The following is an 18,258-nucleotide window of genomic DNA, read 5'->3' as shown; positions in this document are numbered from 1 at the left end:
CCATCAAATATCCTTTTTTTTTTTAAAATGGTACGAATAGTTTTACCTTTTTTTTTTGTTTGTTACCTAACATTCATTCCCTGAGCATCATCACAACGTACTAAATGTAATTTCCCATCTAGAATAGATTGCATAGTGACTTAATCAAGCATGTTATCATCAATAATATTCCATTTCTACTTTCATGCTTATGTATATATATGTTTTTTTTCTTCCTTTTTTTTTTCCCTATGTTTGTCCCTCTGCCCTTTCCCACTCTCCCTTTACACTATCTCTGCTATATACAGTTGTCTTCCAGAAGAGTTATTGAAAAAGTGATACATACAAGTAAAGGGAGAGAGGCCACGAGTTCCAATTATCAGCTCATAAAGTTTTTGACAATAGGGAGCATAGATTCTATTCAGGATTGGATTAAGGGAGGGTCTCCTGCAGAAGTCATGACACATTTTTGCATAGAAATACAGAGGGGTCGTATTATCAGTTATGGGTCTTTAGTTTAAGAAAAATGTATTTTTTCCTTATAGATTAGAGGAGAGGGATATTTCCTCTTAAAGCTGGAGGAGACTGAAAGTTACCAGAGTTATTTGCAACAATTGAGTGTGCCTTTTCCTTCCCGAATTGAAAAATCTGCTTAGATAGCACATTCTAATTTGCCCTTTACTTGCTTGAGCAAAGAGAAAGTACATTGGAGAAAAGGAGACAACAGCAAGTGGCCCATATGATCACTGAATGACAGTTTGCCAGGGCTAAGTGTATACTGTGGGTAACTGCCCCAAAGAACTGCCCACCAGGCAAGAAGATCAAACAGCAAAGATCCACGGATGATAAACCCTAGGGGACAAGTTTCTCTCACATCAGGGGTTTGTGCACCGAGGAGGCCTTACAGAATTTACGGGTGATAACTGCATTTGGATACCTACCGTTCTGAAAGACATTGGGAGCCTCTCAGAGTTACTAGAGAAACAGCAAAGAGAATTCCAACATGTATCAAAGTCCAATCGGAGACACAGAGCCATAGGAAATTTATTTCAACGCATTGGTGTGTGCTCTTGTGGGGCTGGATAAGCAAGTCTGAAGTCAGTGGGCAGGCAATCAGGAAGGGAGAGTAAGAGCAGGTTGAAACCCTGAGCACAGTTGAAGTATGTTGTCCACCGGCAGTAGGAAAGGAAGCTCATGAGCAGGAAGGAATTCCAAGGACTTGAACTGTATGGAATCTTTGGGGACCAGTGTCCCGACCCGCGGGACGAATCGGGCAGGGAACTCGAGCGAGGGGGTGGAGGTCTGGAATCGGCGCAGCGTCTCAGCATGGGAGCGAAAGAAGTATCACAGCTCACACAGTGTCACAGCTCTTGATGGTATAAAGGTTTCGCTCGTTTATTGAGGGCCAGAGTACTTTCTTATATACACAAGGCAGAGGAAGGTAGGCGGGGTTTACAGCGGACCTAATTGAGGACCTGTCAGTTCTGTCTGAACCAGGAGGTCTGTGTTCCTGGTGTATGTGTCAAGGTCACACCGGCCATTTTAAGCAGTGAGGGTCATGGCAGCCATTTTGATGTGGGCGGCTCCCCACAGACCAGCAGTTAGTGTAATGGCTGTGTCACTGGACTCCCAAGTAGTTGACCACAGTTCGAGTCCTGGACCTGGTGGCTTAAACTCACGCCAGGTGCGTGTGCGTTCGTGCCCAAGATCCCGAGAGGAGAACGGAGGAGAAGGGACTGCAGTGTGACCATCCCCCTGGGGGGTGATTTCTCGCTTTCTGTCTCTCTGTCTCGCTCTGTCTTGTCTGGCGAGTGCACGCACCCTATAGCAAAAACCTCTCCCAAAAAAAAGAAAAAAGAAAAAAAACGTATGGAATCTCTGAACGTAAGAAAGGCCTTAGCCCCCTTTTAAAGGGTTCACCTGATGGGACCAGCAGTTAGTGTAATGGCTATGTTGCTGGACTCCCACATAGTCGACCGCGGTTCGTGTCCCGGACCCAGTGGCTTAAAACTCACGCTGGGTGTATGTGCGTGCGTGCCCAAGATCCCGAGAGGAGAACGGAGGAGAAGGGACTGCAGTGTGACCATCCCCCTGGGGGGTGATTTCTCGCTTTCTGTCTCTCTGTCTCTGTCTGGCGAGCACATGGGCCCGATGGCAAAAACCTCTCCAAAAAAAAAAGGGGGTTCACCTGATTAGGTTAGTCCCACTAAGGTCTTTCTTTTAATTAACCTTAAGTCAGCTGATGAGGGACTTTTAGCATATCTGTAAAATCCTCTCAGATCAGCACTGAGATCAGTGTTTAATTAAACAACTAGAGACTGAAGTTTAGCCTGGTCAAGTTTACATATCATACAACAGCAGCCAATACACAAGACACGTGCCCTTTCTTTCCTTCCTCCCCATGCCGAAATACTGGGGGCTGGAACCTACCAGAGGGAACTGGAGGTGTCTGAGAGGCAGACCATATTTCCTTTCTTCTCACAGTCTCTGAAGGGAAGGATGGGAGAAAGGGTAAAACAGTGTCCACATCTCCTCACTGTTCGTGCCTCTGGAGCTACAAATCTGGATTGCAGTGGAAAAGGGAAATGGATGTAAGACTATTGTTTTTTTAGAGAGATTTTTGCTAATAGGGCATGTGTGCTTGCCAGAAAGAGAGTGACAGAGAGACAGAAAGCAAGAAATCACACCTCAGGGGGGATGGCCACACCGCAATCCTTTCTCCTCCATTCTCCTCTTGGGATTTTGGGCAACGCACGCACACATGCCCAACGTGAGTTTTAAGCCACCAGGTTCAGAATTTGAACTGCTGTCGACTACGTGGGAGTTCAGCAACATAACCATTTCTCCATCTTCTGGTGTTTATAAGACAAAATTTTAACAACATACTGCAAGTGGGAAGTTATGGGGTCTAACTGAGACATCATTAAGACAATTGCTGGCCAAAAAGAAAAGGAGATTTGACATAGCAGATTTGGGCACAATGATTGAAAACAAATATACTCCCCTGAGTTGACTAGATTTGGTAACTATTCACAGACTAGGTAACAAAATGATTATGTTATACAAGTATAACTGGCCCCACAGTGTAGTGGCTAGGCACTGTGCAGAGGAAGCTGGCATCTCCATGGGTTAGAGTCCTGGTTTCATCAGCTTGAAAAAACATACTGGACATATGTGCATGCCCAGAATCCTGGTCAGATGGAGAACTGAAGGAGAAAGGATTGTGCTGGGACCAGGCTCCACTGTGGGGTAACTTTCTTATTCTCTCTCTCACCTGTGTGCATACACTATCTGGCATAATTTTAAAAAATTAAATTAGGAGAACTACTACAATTGTTTTAACAAGGAAGGCTAAAGAGGGCAGGGAAAAGCTGTTTCTAAAAGAATCTGGACTGAGCCTTAAAATTTGTGGTATTTTGGGGACCAGCAGTTGGTGTAACGGCTATGTTGCTGGATTCCCATGTAGTTGACCACGGTTTGAGTCCCGGACCCAGTGGCTTAAACTCACACCAGGCATGTGTGCGTGCGTGCCCAAGATCCCAAGAAAAGAATGGAGAAGGGATTGTGGCGTGGCCATCTCCCCTGGGGGGGTGATTTCTCACTTTCTGTCTCTCTGTCTCTCTCTGTCTTTCTGGCGAGCGCACATGCCCTATAGCAAAAACCTCTCCAAAAAAAAGAAAGAAAAAAAGTTGTGGTATTTAAAAAGTTTGAATAATAGAGAAACTAGGGAGAATAAAGGCTTAAGGAAATGAATGCATTTAGGGGAAATGAGAACATTGGAATAGTTGCTCAGAATGAAGTACAGGTCTTGAATTGCTAAGAATTTGTTTTGTTCCTTCCTCCCTCCCTCTCTCACTTTCTCTTTTTTATTTTAAAGACAGAGTCTTGCTGCATTGCAATCCTCCTGCCTCTGCATCCTGAGTAGCTGGGACCACAGGTGTGCACCGTCATACCTGGCTCTTGCAGACAAGGTCTCACTAAGTTGTCCAGGCCAGCTTCAAGTTCACAATCCTCATGTCTCAGTCTCTAAAAGTCTCTGGGATTCCAGGTGCATGCCTCCACACCTAATCTTTAGGTTGGGCTAGAAGTCGAACATGGGCCTCCTGTGGTCCCAGCCTGTGGAGTACAGTCTCTTAGTAGCATGTGTCCCCGCTGCTGGGTCAAGGGGCAAAGTAGCCATAGGGGCTAGAGTAGGCAGGATTTTGAGAGCCAGGCAGAGGAGCTGAGATTCAATAAGGTGTTCAGTAGGAAATCACTGTAGGTTCTTGAATGGGGAAAGCTAGAGAGAAGGTTTTGTTTAGTTCTGAATCCTATAATGATAGATTGATGTGACAGTAGGATAATATAGGTGGATTTTAGAAGAGAAAGACTGGGATTCAAGTGAACTAGTTAGGATGCTGTTGCAATATCCTTTTTTTTGGGAGAGGTTTTTGCCATAGGGCACGTGTGCTCACCAGACCAACAGAGAGAGACAGAGAGACAGAAAGCGAGAAATCACCCCCTGGGGGAATGGCCATGCCACAATCCCTTCCCCTCCATTCTCCTCTCAGGATCTTGGGCACGCACGCACACGCACCTGGCGTGAGATTAAGCCACTTGGTCCAGGACTCGAACCGCGGTCGACTACATGGGAGTCCAGCGACATAGCCATTACACCACCTGCTGGTCCCTGCTGTTGCAATATTCTAAATAAGAATTCAAAATAAGGTAATCCAGAATCATAAAGGCAAATGGAACTGGAGAAGAAAAGGATAATGTGAGAAATATATCATAGACAAAAACAATATGATTGATGACCCAATGGAAGTGTGATAGCAGAAAGGATAATTCAGAATATTCTTTGGCTTCTAGTTTGGGGAACTGGAAGAATGATAGTACTACAAACAAAAATGAGGAAGTTAGGAAAGGAAAACGAATTTGAGAGTTCAAGACATTTCATTTTGGAATTATTAAAGCTGAAGCTGATTTGAAGTGGAAATATTCTGGTAGAAATTGGGCACAAAAATAATGAAGATTAGAGGCCAGCGGGTGGTGTGGTAGTTAAGGCACTGGATTCCAGCTGCAGTTGAGTTCTCACTGGAGGTTTGAAAATCATGCTGGGCACATCTGTATGCGTGCTAAAAGTCCTGAAAGGAGAATGGAGGAGAAGGGACTGGGGGTTGATTTCTCACTTTTCCCTTTTAGGTTTGGGACCCTATGTCAAAAACCTAAAAAAAAAAAAAAAAAAAAAAAAAATTAGATTAGCATGATAGTGATGTATAGGAAGGAAATGTAAAAGGTTCAAGCTAGAACTGAAGAGCTGGGACGCACAGGTGGTGTTTTTTCATGACTTCTTCCAGCTGAAGATGTTGACTTTTATTTATATTTTTATAGATTAAAAAATATTGGGGCCAGCAGGTGGTTTGGTGGTTAAGGGTGCTGGACTCCCACGTGGCCAACTGTGGTTCGAGTACCAGACCTGGTGGCTTGCTTTCTCTCTCTCTCACTCTATCCCTCTCAGGTCAAATTGAAATAAATAAGTGAATGAATAAAGTTAAATAAAATAATAAAAAAGATTAAAATATTTATCTATTTATTTGCTGTCATTTTCTTTTTAAAAAAGAATTATTTAATATTATTATTATTTTTAAAATTTGCCACAGGGCATGTGTGCTCACCAGAAGAAACAGAAAGTCAGATATGTATAGAGAGAAAGTGAGAAAGCAAGCCGCCAGATGCAGGACTGGTGGCCTGAAAAACATGCTGGACACTTGTGTGTGTGTGTGTGCCCCAAATCCTAATAGGATGGAGAAATGGAGGAGAAGGGATTCTGGGATGACCACCTCCCACTGGGGAGGTACTTTCTCCTTCCCTTTCTCTCGCTCTCTGGATAGTGCACAGGCCCTCTGGGGGTGGGGTGGGGGCTACTGTATGCCAGTATGCCAGCAATGTGGCAAATTCTTTATATGCATTATTTCATTTAATTCCTACAAGCTTAATTTTTTATCCTACTAGATAGTACGTAGTAGACATATTTTCATGCCAAGAAAGATTTCCATTATTGTTTTTAATGGATGTACAGCATAATATTCCACTTTATGAAGGTTCATCATAGTAAGCTACAATGAACTTTACTGTGTGTACATTTCCACTCTTTTTATATCCATTTTTTTCTAAAAAGATGAACATTTATTTTATTTTTTAAACAGTATCACAATTTGAAAATAAAAATATAAAAAATAAACAGCAAAGAGATTTTCTTCTATTCTTGTTCTGTTGCACCCCAATCATTAGTTTGCTTTGTATCTTTCCATCATTCAGCTGTTACATAAGCAAATATAAATGTGTATTCTGATTTTTTCTTTCTTTTTTTTTTTCTTTTACACAGGATGTAAAAATCATCTTGTGATAATTTCTTTAGGATAAAATTTTACTAAATAAAGGGTAATTTCCAGTTAAATTTTTTTTTTCTTTTGCCACAGGGTGCTTTTGCTTATTGGAGAGAGACAGAGACAGAGAGAAAGTGAGAAATCACATCCTCCCTCCACCCCTGGGAGGGGGATGGCAATCCTCAATCCCTTTCCTCCATTCTCCTCCTGGGATTTTGGGAATGCAGGCACCTGTTTTCAAGTCCAGGACTTGAACCATGGAGTTGACCATGTGGGATCCAGCACCTTAACCACCCCACCACCTGCTGGGCCCTCCAGTTAAAATTTTAATACATATTGCCAAATTGTTCATCAGAAAGGTTGTACAATTTATATTACCACCAATAATGTATAAGTGTTACTGAGTTTATTTCATTTATTATTCTTTCTTTTTCTTTTTAATTGCCAGAGGGTGCATGTGCTTGACAGAGAGAGGGAGAAAGCATTTCTCAATGGGGTATGGTCACACCATAAACCCTCCATGTTGCTATCCCTTTGAGATTTAAGGCATTTATGAACATGCACCTTGCATGTTCCCCAAGCTGTGGGGGCCAGGACTTGAACCTTGGTTGGCCATATGAGATCCAGATTCCTTAACTACTTGGCTATGGGGCTGGTCCTATTTTATTTGTTTTCTAATTTCAATGTAGTATATCTGAAAGTGTATGGAGAACCGAGAACAAATGTTGCAAAATTACTATAATTTGTAATATAAGGCAGATTCTGGTACCTTAGAGAATTGATTATACAAAAGCCATTGCACTTTTCTACTTATAACACAGACAAGTGATTATGATGAGAATGAAAAATTTGATCTAAGTTATTTATTTTTCTGTGTTTTTCTTATTGGATGGATAAAGAGACAGGTAGGAGTAAAAAGATGGGAGAACATCAATTTGTGAAGTAAAAATGGGAGGTAGAACTAAAGTGGGACAAAAAATAAGACGGGGGTGGGGGGCATCCTTAAGATAGGAGTGAAAAAAGGTAAACAATTCCAATGGGGTCCTCACATCTGATAAGGCATATTGCTAGATCTTCTCTATTAGATTTTAGTGTGTGTGCTGGAGGTCATGAGCACTTGGAGAGACAGAGAGAGAGAGAGACATAGAGAGGAAGGGGAGAAAGCACCACACCCATGGGGAATGGTCATGTCACTATGCCCTCTTCTCCATCTCTCCTTCCTTTTTATTTGGGTATGCATGCACACGTGCCTAGAGTGTTTCTCAGGCTGCTGGGTCCAGGACTCAACCTGCAAGGTTAGGCGTGTGGCATTTGGCTGCCTTTATCCTTAGGCTACAGAGCTGACCCTAGTTTTTTTTGGAAAAGAATTATTTTATTTAACTTTTATTATTTTCCAGTTTGATCAGATAGACAGGGGGGGGGGGGGAAAGAGGGAAAGCAAGGTACCAGGTCTAGGACTTGACCCATGGTCAGTCATGTGGGAGTCCAGCGCCCTCAGCCACCATGTTACCTGCTGGTCCCTAGGTTTTTTTCAAGACTTCTGTTGCAACTTCTGCTTTCTATCATTTAGCTGGTAGAAATGATTATAATAAAAATGAACACTAAATTTTTTATGGATAAATACGTATATTTTTGTGTTTTGTTTTTTCTTTTTAACTAGAATAATCTGAAGAAATGGATACTTCTCCTTCTAAAAAATATCCAGTTAAAAAACGGGTGAAAATACATCCCAACACAGTGATGGTGAAGTATACTTCTCATTATCCCCAGCCAGGGGATGATGGATATGAAGAAATCAATGAAGATTATGGAAATTTTATGGAAGAAAATCCAAAGAAAGGTCTGCTGACTGAAATGAAAAGAAAAGGAAGAACTTTCTTTGGAGCAATGGATACCCAACCTCCACCAACAGAAGACCCAACGACTAATGAGATTGGACAGTTCCAGAGCTTTGCAGAAAAAAATATTTTTCAATCGCGAAAAATGTGGATAGTGCTATTTGGATCTGCTTTGGCTCACGGATGTGTAGCTCTTATCACTAGGCTTGTTTCTGATCGTTCTAAAGTTCCGTCTCTAGAACTAATTTTTATCCGTTCTGTCTTGCAGGTCTTATCTGTGTTAGTTGTGTGTTACTATCAGGAGGCCCCCTTTGGACCTAGGGGATACAGATTACGACTCTTCTTTTATGGTGTGTGTAATGTAATTTCTATCACCTGTGCTTACACATCATTTTCGATAGTTCCTCCCAGCAATGGGACCACTATGTGGAGAGCCACAACCACAGTCTTCAGTGCCATTTTGGCTTTTTTACTTGTGGATGAGAAGATGGCTTATGTTGACATGGCTACCGTTGTTTGCAGCATCTTGGGTGTTTGTCTTGTCATGATCCCCAACATTGTTGATGAAGACAATTCTGTGCTAAATGCCTGGAAAGAAGCCTTTGGGTACACCATGACCGTGATGGCTGGATTGACCACTGCTCTTTCTATGATAGTATACAGATCCATCAGGGAGAAAATCAGCATGTGGACTGCACTGTTTACCTTCGGCTGGACTGGGACGCTGTGGGGACTATCTACTATGTTCGTTCTTCAAGAACCCATCATCCCACTAGATGGAGAAACCTGGAGTTATCTCATTGCTATATGTGTCTGTTCTACGGCTGCCTTCTTGGGAGTTTATTATGCACTGGATAAATTCCATCCAGCTTTGGTCAGCACAGTGCAACATCTGGAGATTGTAGTAGCTATGATCTTGCAGCTTCTAGTGTTACACATATTTCCTAGTATCTATGATGTCTTTGGAGGGGTAATCATTATGATTAGTGTTTTTGTCCTTGCTGGCTATAAACTTTACTGGAGGAATTTAAAGCGGCAGGATTATCAGGAAATACTAGACTCGCCCATCAAATGAATACCTGATTAATATTACCTGTTAATATTCAGTTATGAATATGTACACTGCCATTTTAATGTTTACCTACAAATGTTTTTTGTGTTGTATAATTGACAAAGTGCTATATGTTTGATTAATATATGCAGATGTAAAAATGATTATTCTAGTCTAATATATTCAAATACAAATATTAAATATGTGAAATATACCAAGACCTGCTGTCTTTATTATTATGATCAAATTTGTGGTAACTGTGGTAGAATTAGAAAATTAACTTACAGTGCTAAAACGAGACTTGAAGAAATTACTCTTTTCAGATGGAACTTCTGTGGAACTGAAGTTCAAACATAAAAAAAAAGTTCATGCCCAATGTTCTACAAATGTTCAACAAAAATCCTTCAATATTGAAAAATCTTTATTTGTGAAAAGTATATCATGAGGTGAAATGTTGAACACCAAGTCCTGTTTTATCATCAACTTGCATTAGAAAATTACCGGAGGCCCAGCACGTGGTGTGGTTATGTCACTGGACTCCCACAGGGCCACCTGTGGTTCAAGTCCCGGACCTGGTGGCTTAGACAATTATGCTAGGCACATGTCCATGCATGCCCAAGGTCGCAGAAGGAGAATGGAGAAGAAGAGGTTGTGACGAGGCCACCTCGTCTAGGAAGTGATTTCTCACTTTCCTTCTCACTGTCTCCTGTGAGTACATGCACCCTATGGCAGAAACCTAAAAAAGTAGAAAAGAAAAGAAAAGAAAAGAAAAAAGAAAAGAAAAAAACTATTGGAGATAAAGCTGAATAGAGGAGTTTTAAGTTGAGGCAGGAAAGAAGGAACAAAGGAAAGGAACTGTGAGACCAGCAGTTAGCGTAATGGCTATGTCGCTGGACTCCCACTTAGTCGACCGTGGTTCACGTCCCGGATCCGGTGGCTTAAAATCCACGCCGGGCGCATGGGCGTGCGTGCCCAAGATCCCAAGAGGAGAATGGAGGAGAAGGGTTTGCGGCGTGGCCATCCCCTCTGGGGGGTGATTTCTCGCTTTCTGTCTCTCTGTGTCTGGTGAGCGCATGTGCCCTATAGTGAAAGGCCTCTCCAAAAAAAAAAAAAAAGGGAAAAAGGGAAAGGAACTGTTTCTTTTAGTACCTTTGGCTGAAATGGGTGGTTGTCCAACACTGGAGCAGGAAACTATAAATTGATCTTTCCCTTGCTATGGCCACAGTGGGCAAGCACAGGACATGGAGTCGGTCCTATCCAGTCCAGGCCGTTTATGCTTAATGGTGAAAGACTTCATGTTGGAAGAGTGGCTACTTACCTGCAGTTATGTAGATCTCCTCCCTTGTTCATAATTCCCTGACAAGTGTATGTGTGAGCTGCAGCAAAGGTACTCTTTGCTTCTGAAAAAAGACACTAGCAATAATCCTAGTATAGCAGAAAATCGACATGATGTTCTAAGATTCTTTTCCAAAGGATATAAAAGTGTGTAAAAGCATGTAAGAGGGCATTCATTTGAGTCTAGTAGCCATTCTTACCGATTGGGGACAAGCAAACATTGATATGGTATTGGTCATTCAAGTATTGTCTCTTAGCTACATGGGCTCTTTCAGACTTTCCCCTGTGATGCTACAGCTCACATCCTGCAAACTACATTTTTTTTATGCCAGCTGGTGTCTCACTAGGTTCCACCATAAAGGGCATTAGAGGGAAACTGGACGAGAGAGGGAAGAAGGGACTTCCTCCTTTCTATTTGCTTGACATTTCTGTCACGGTTACTCCAACAGTAAGCAATAACCCTTTGTTCTAGCAGCAGCAATTGATTTCTTGAGCTTCTTCAGGCATCTCCCAAAACCAGTTTCATCATATCCCTTTCAGAAGTAGCAGGACCAGATGGACAGCATCCTCTCAGGGTTCGAGCAATAGCTTAGCTGGGTTATTCCTCTGAGCTTCTGAGACCTGATAGTCCAACTTTCCTTCCCCTTTCACTAGCCCAAGGGGCAGTTATTACCTCTAGACTACTTCAGTGTTCTCTCTGTGTTTTTTTTTTTTTTCCCCAGTCCATCAGTACCCCATACTAAATCCTGTCATAATATCTTGTGATTTCTGTTTTTTTGACCAGTACATCTCCAAACCTTCCCCAAAGGAATCCACAACCTGTGCTTAGGGAAAATATTAAAAATTTACATTTTCAGGCATTATTAGATACTGGCTTGTAATAGAAATTATGCAAATTTAAACACAGAAAAATATTTTTTAAAAAAGGAACAGAGTCTGAATGACCTATACTAAGTTTAGCATAAGTACAACTATAGGAGAGAGAGAAAGAATGGGGCAGAAAAAAATATATAAAGACAAGTTAGCCAAAATTCACCAAATCTGATAAAAAACAAACCAAGAAAACAAACAAGTGAAAATCTCCAGCAACCTACAGATCCAGAGAACTAGGTGAACCCTAAGCAGGATAAGCATGAGATTAAAAAACAAAACAAAACAAAAATACACCTAAAAGCATTATAGTGGATGCTGATAAACAAACAAACAAAATTTTTTTTTTTAGTTTTTGGCTATAGAGCACATGCACTTGCTGGAGAGACAGAGAGAGGGACAGTGAGAAATCACTTCCCAAAAGAGATGGTCATGCCTCAATCCCTTCTCCTGGGATTTTGGGCACACACATGTGCACATACATCTGGCATGTTTTTTAAGCCTCCAGGTCCAAGACTTGAACCACAGTTGGCCATATGGGAAACTAGTGCCTTAACCACCATGCCACCTGGTGGCCCCAAGAAACAAACATCTTAAAAACAGAGGAAAAGATATCAGATATAGTAAAATAATGATAAGAATTAAAGCTGGCTTGTCAGGAGAAATAGAGAGGCCAGAAAACAACAGAATGATTATTTTCGAAATGCTGAAAGAAAACCATCTGATGGCTTCTCATTGCCTGTAGGATAAAGTTTAGGTCCTTAGCTTCCATAATCTGGCTATTGCTTATATTTCTAACCATTTTGTTCAGCAGTATTCTACTATTTTTTAATACCTTTTTATTGCAGGCCCTTCTATGTGGAAAGTCCATTTCTGTTTTGCCTGACTAGCCTGATCATATAACTACTCTCCCTATGACTTAATGCTCCTCTGTAGCTATCAGTTGTATTTACTATATTAGTAATAAACATGTTTAAATCTTATTCCCTGACACTGTATTGAGCTCCCTTAAGGTAGAGTGATCTTAGGTTTCCATTACCAATTGTGTAGTAACTAACAGTGAACATTTAAAAAAAATTTTTTTTTTTTTTAGTTTTTTGCTATAGTGTGTGTTCACTAGCCAGAGAGAAAGAGAGAAAGAGAATGAGGAGGATAAGTGAAAAATCACCCCCCAAGGAGCATGTTTATGCCGAAACCCCTCCTTCTTCATTTTCCTCTCAGGATTTAAGGCACACATGCATGTGCACCCAGTGTGTTTTCCAAGCTTGCAGGTCTAGGACTCAAACCATGGACTTAGCCACATGGGATCTAGCCACCTTAACCAGCATGGCACGGGCTGGCCTCAAACTGGACTCTTAATAAATTTTTATTGAATGAATGCATATAGAAACATACTACTACTCAACCCTGAAATTAAGTTTAGTTACAGGGCCTCCTAATTTCTGTATCTCAGTTGAATCTTATTTGTCCCTTTTTTGCTTATTGGTTGGTAGAACTTTTTTTGTCTTAAACAAGCCTGCCTGACAGTGATATCAAACTCTAGATCATTATCTAACCATTTCTAACCATAAGCTATCAATAGTTTCTTGGAAAAGGACCTGAAAAATGGAGGTTCATTTTTTTCCTTCCATGTCTTCCCAAATCCTACCTTTTGGAGTTAATGCAGGGAGTTGCCTGCATGGTTTTTTGTTTGTTTGTTTTAGATCTGATCTTATTTATTTCTTCCTCATAAAAATCTTATTTTTGACTGGATTCAGTCTTAGAAGTAGAAGCTCTCAGAGAGGACAGCCTGTGTCTCTTCACAATCTGTTCTTGGCGTTTTTCTTTAGCCTCCTTCATTCTCTTGGCCAAAAGTTAAGCATATTCTGCTGCCTCTTCCTTATTTTTCTTAGTACGTTGTTTCTTGAGAGCAATATGCTGGTGTTTGTGTTGCAGGATACGGGGAGTCACAAGATGCTGAATCTTAGGTGCTTTGGTCCTAGGTTTCTTACCTTCTTTATTCAAGGGCTTTCTCACAACATATTGGTGGACATCATCTTTAGAGAGACTGAAAAGTTTTCGGATTCTGCTAGGTCTCTTAGGTCCCAGGTGTCGAGGCACGGTAGTATCAGTCAGTCCTGGAATATCCTTCTTTCCTTTTTTAACAATAACCAAGTCGAGAATGCTCAGATTGGCATCCACAATGCAACCCCAAACAGATTTGTGCTTTCTTTCTCCAGTTCTCCTTGGTCTGTAACAGGAATGTCCCTTATTCAGTAACAGGCAGACATGGCCGTGGGTCAAGATGCCCTGCTTCATGGGGAAACCTTGTTTGACTACGTGGGAGTCCAGCAACATAGCCATTACACTAACTGCTGGTCCCTTGCCTGCATGTTTTTATCCTAGACAAACTAGCTAACCATATCCAAAGCCCCACCTCCAGGTCATAAGTTTTTACTTAAATTTTGTTGTTACTTGATTCTAGTTAGTCCTTTGTTGACTCAGCATAAATTAACAAGAATGATTCGTGTTTTGGGCCCCCGTTCTCCTGAAAGAGAGGAAGCAGCAGCCATGCGCAAATTTAAGTTTGGAAGTTGGGGAAGACAAGTGTGTGAAAGGGAACCTCTGGGACAACTCACACAGACTCCTTTTCTTCTGAGTGCAGTTTCATACCTGACTTTCTGCCTACCTACTTTGTCCCTCTATGGTTCCCTACTTCATTGTTGCTCCCTTATTCTTCTTTGAATCCTTTTGTTTTTCATGTATTTTTTTCCCCAAGGGTTCTCGGCAAGAATGGATGATGAGGAAATTCAATAAATGAAATTAAGAGGAAAAGCTATGTTTACCTTTTCGTGAAAAAGCAGATCTAAGATTTCTCCCTTGCAGCTGCTACTTTTATTGCTTCAAGAGGTGAAATAAAGTAATCAAGAGATATGAATCAAAATCTTGTGACGGGTTTGCTCAGATTATTGGTTTACTCACAATATAGATTCCCTTATAAAGTAAAATCTAAACTTATGAATTTAGCATATTTAATAACCCCACTTAAGGGTAAGTTAGTATAGCAGTATAAGGTACCTTGTATGACAAAAAAGGACTGTTTTTACCTGTTGTGTTTATATTACTGCTCCAATCTAACTAGAGTTAACAGTTGAGTCAAGGTGTACTAAAAATTTTGCTGTATAGTTTTGGATAAATGGTTTTAACCTCTGGACAATGGTTTTGCCAGCTTCAAAGATGAATATATTGTGTGGTTGGAAGGGTCATGATGTATTTTTTCTATGTAAAAATGTGTCATGACTTTTCCAACAACTGAATAGTATCATTTCCATTCATAAACTTTATAAGATGTATAAACAGATAAGAAAGCCATCATATTAGCTTGGGCTGCCATAACAAAATACCACATATTAAGTGCCCTAAAAATTAGAAATTAGAGGAACTAGCAGTTAGTGTAATGGCTATGTCGCTGGACTCCCATGTAGTCGACCATGGTTCGTGTCCCGGACCCGGTGGCTTGAAACTCACGCCGGGCGCGTGTGCGTGCGTGCCCAAGATCCCGAGAGGAGAATGGAGAAGGGATTGCGGTGTGACCATCCCCCTGGGGGGTGATTTCTTGCTTTCTGTCTTTCTGTCTCTCTCTGTCTGGTGAGCGCACGTGCCCTATAGCAAAAACCTCTCCAAAAAAAAAAAAAAAAGAAAAAATTAGAAATTAGGAATCAGTAGTTGGCGTAATGGCTATGTTGCTGGACTCTCATGTTGTGGACCATGGTTTGAGTACCGGGCCCATTGGCTTAAACTCATGCTGGGTGCATGTGCATGCATGCCCAGGACCTGAGAGGAGAGTGCAGAAGGGACTGCAGAGTAGCCATCCCCCCAGGGGATGATTTCTTGCTGTCTGTCTCTTTCTGGCAAACGCACGTGCCCTATCACAAAAATTTTTTTAAAAAATTAATTTTTTTCACAGTTCTGGAGGCTGGGAAGTCCAAGACTAAGGTGTCAGATGGCACCTTATTTGGGTGTGTCACTCAACTCACACAGTTTGTGAAGTTTCTCTTTCTGGCTTGCAGATGGTTGCCTTCTCCCAGTGTCTATACATGGAGAGTGAGTTCTCTAGTCTCTCTCTCTTTTTAAAGATTTATTGGGGGCAGCAGGTGATGTGATGGTTAAGGCGCTGGAATCTCACATGGTCAACTGTGGTTTGTGTCCGGGACCCAGTGGCTTGAAACTAATGCCAGGTGTGTGCATGCCCAAAATCCCATGAGGAGAATGAAGGGATTGGTGGCATGGCCATCCCCCTCAGGGGTGTGATTTCTCACTTTCCTTCTTACTGTCTCTCTCTGTCTCTGGTGAGCACATGTACCTTATGACAAAAGAAACCAAAAGACTCTGAAAAATATTACTTAATTTTATTATTATTTTTAAAATTTGCTACAGGGTGCACATGCTCACAAGAGAGAAAAAGAAGAGAAAGCAAGGCACCAGGCCTGGGACTTGAACCACAGTTGGCAAGTGGGAGTCCAGCACTTAACCACCACACCACTTGCTGACCTCTATTTTTTTGTTTCTTGAGAGATTTTTGCTACAGGGTACGTGTACTCGCTGGACAAAGGGACAAAAAGTGAAAAATCACTCCACAGGGTGGGATGACCACACTGCAATTCCTTCTCCATTCTCCACTAGGGATTTTGGACACGCACGTGCATGCACACACATGCACACAGCATGAGCTTCAAGCTTCCGGGTCTGGGACGCAAATCGCGGTCACCCATGAGTCCAGCAACTTAACCATTTCGGCATCTGCTGGTCCCTCTATTGTTTTTTATAAAGACACTAATAATATTAGATTAGGGCCTCTCATTAAGATCTCATTTACCCTTAATTATCTCCTAAAGGTCTAGATCATCCAAATATAGTCACATTGAGGGTTAACGCTTTAGCATATGAATTTATAGGGAGACACAATGATTAAAATATGCAGTTATTTAAACGCCTAGAATGAATTCAAGCTTCACTTGCATTAGTCACTGTGGATGCTAATAATGGAATGTAGGCAAGAGTAGCTCTTGCCCAGTTTCATGGTTTACCTGACCCAGTCAATTTGAGGCTGGGAAGAGGCTATAGGTAATCTGTGCTTGACCAAGGGATCCTACACATGACAGGCCAAGCACGTGCACCATAAGCACTCTAGTAAATAATTTATTTTTTAAAAATATTTAATTCATTTATTATTATTCTTCAATTTGACCAGAGACACACAGAGAGAGAGGGAGAGTGAAATTGAGAAAGCAAGCCTTCAAGTCCAGGACTCGAACCATGGTCAGTCATGTGAGAGTCCAGCACCTTAACCATCACACCACTTGCCACCCCCTCTAGCAAGCAATTCTAAAGTTAAATGCAGAAAAAAGAGAACTCTTTACAGTCAGGGCCAGGATTAAAGGCAAAGGAACGGGTATTAACTTCTCAAATAATACTTACTGAACATTTTATCATGTGACATGGGGAAAGCAGAACAGGGTTCTGAAAACATGACATGGTTTCTGACTTAATGGAGTTTACAACCTGGGTTAGGATAAGGTCAAACCATTTCAACAGTTCAGATGGGTAAAAGACCAGTGCTCTAAAAAAGGAACCTAATTCAGTAGGCTTCCCCAACACCTGCCTGGAGCCACAGAGGAGGTTAAGAGTGGAGTCGGACCAGCAGATGGCCCAATGGTTACTTCACTGGAGTGCCTCTAGTCCACCGTGGTTTGAGTCCTGACCATGGCCAGACTTGTCTCCAGAACACAACTGTGGAAGAGGGATTGCAACGTGGCCAGGCCCCCTGTAGGGGTGATTTCTTCGGTCTCTCCATCCAACACACACGTCCTATCCAGGAACAGTGGATGGCAAAATGGTTATGTCGTTGGACTCCTAAATAGTCGGACGTGATTCGAGTCCCAGACCAACCTGAAACTCACCCCGGGTGCTTGTACATTCATGCCCAAAATCTCCAGAAGAGAATGGAAGAGAAGGGATTACAACGTGGCCATCCCCCCATCCCCACTGCACACCTCTCCGTGGGGGCAGTGAGGGTGTGTATGATTTCCCCTGTCTCTCTGTCGAACACAGTCGCCCTATCCCAGATGGTCTAACAGTTAATTGTGGTTCGAGTCTCAAACGGCGGGTGATGGCTAAGTGCGTGGGTGCCCAAATCCTAATCTCTGACAAGCGCCATGTACCATATGGCAAAATCTCTTATTTAAAAAAAAAAAAAGAGAGAGAGAGAGGCAGCCTGTGCGGGGAAAGTGTCGTTGAGGAGAACTATTACAATTTTCTGATGTCCAGCAGGTGCCTGGGCCGGGCAACTAAGAACGCGCGGCCCTGGCTCTGAAGGTCACTGTCTACTAAACCGCAGGGCCACGGCAGCCGGGACGGGAAGCCGCCCACATACCGGGCGCCCGGAGGACCCTCGGATCCCGTTCACTTGGGTTTGTCTCTCAACTCACGCCTATTTCTGACATCCCCGTCCCCCGTTTCCAGGCCTTTTTGTTTGTCTTATGGCTCCCCGCCCCTAAAACCCTTCAGGTGGGAAGACCCGGGAGCTTCAGAAACCAGGAGGCTCCCGCATCTGTGGGCGCGGAGCTCGCAGGCAGTCCTTTCTGCCGCGGGGGTCTCTCCAGCGACGCGGAGAAGGACGGCTCACGACAATCAGCAGGAGCGGCCTCGGCAACGCCAGGTCGCGGGGCGCCCGGCACTGCGGCCCCGGCTCTCTCTGCCCGCGCAGCCTCAGCTCACCGCACGCCCCGCGCGGCGCCTGACTGACGGCGCGCTCGCCCAATCCCGGCGCGGCGCGGCC

The 18,258-nt window shown here is 42.5% G+C and overlaps 1 protein-coding gene and 1 pseudogene across 1 annotated transcript; one reads left to right on the top strand and one right to left on the bottom strand.

Annotated features, from left to right (window-relative positions):
* Positions 1–3,953: 3,953 nt before the first annotated feature.
* SLC35G2 (solute carrier family 35 member G2) lies at positions 3,954–9,456 on the top strand. The gene is made up of 2 exons (XM_006171542.3): positions 3,954–4,027; positions 8,008–9,456. Exon 2 carries the CDS (start codon positions 8,022–8,024, stop codon positions 9,258–9,260), a length of 1,239 nt encoding a protein of 412 aa, XP_006171604.1. The 5' UTR covers positions 3,954–4,027; positions 8,008–8,021; the 3' UTR covers positions 9,261–9,456.
* A 3,722-nt stretch (positions 9,457–13,178) lies between these two features.
* LOC102470475 (40S ribosomal protein S6 pseudogene) overlaps positions 13,179–18,258 on the bottom strand; it is a 36,476-nt pseudogene continuing 31,396 nt past the window's right edge.

The sequence above is a fragment of the Tupaia chinensis genome, unplaced genomic scaffold, assembly GCF_000334495.1.
Source record: "Tupaia chinensis unplaced genomic scaffold, TupChi_1.0 Scaffold149831_1, whole genome shotgun sequence".
Taxonomy (NCBI): Eukaryota; Metazoa; Chordata; class Mammalia; order Scandentia; family Tupaiidae; genus Tupaia; species Tupaia belangeri.
This window is presented reverse-complemented; position numbering and strand designations above follow the sequence as displayed.

Coding starts and splice junctions, on each gene's coding strand:
- SLC35G2 (XM_006171542.3), top strand. CDS start 8,022: ATGGATACTTCTCCTTCTAAAAAATATCCAGTTAAAAAACGGGTGAAA.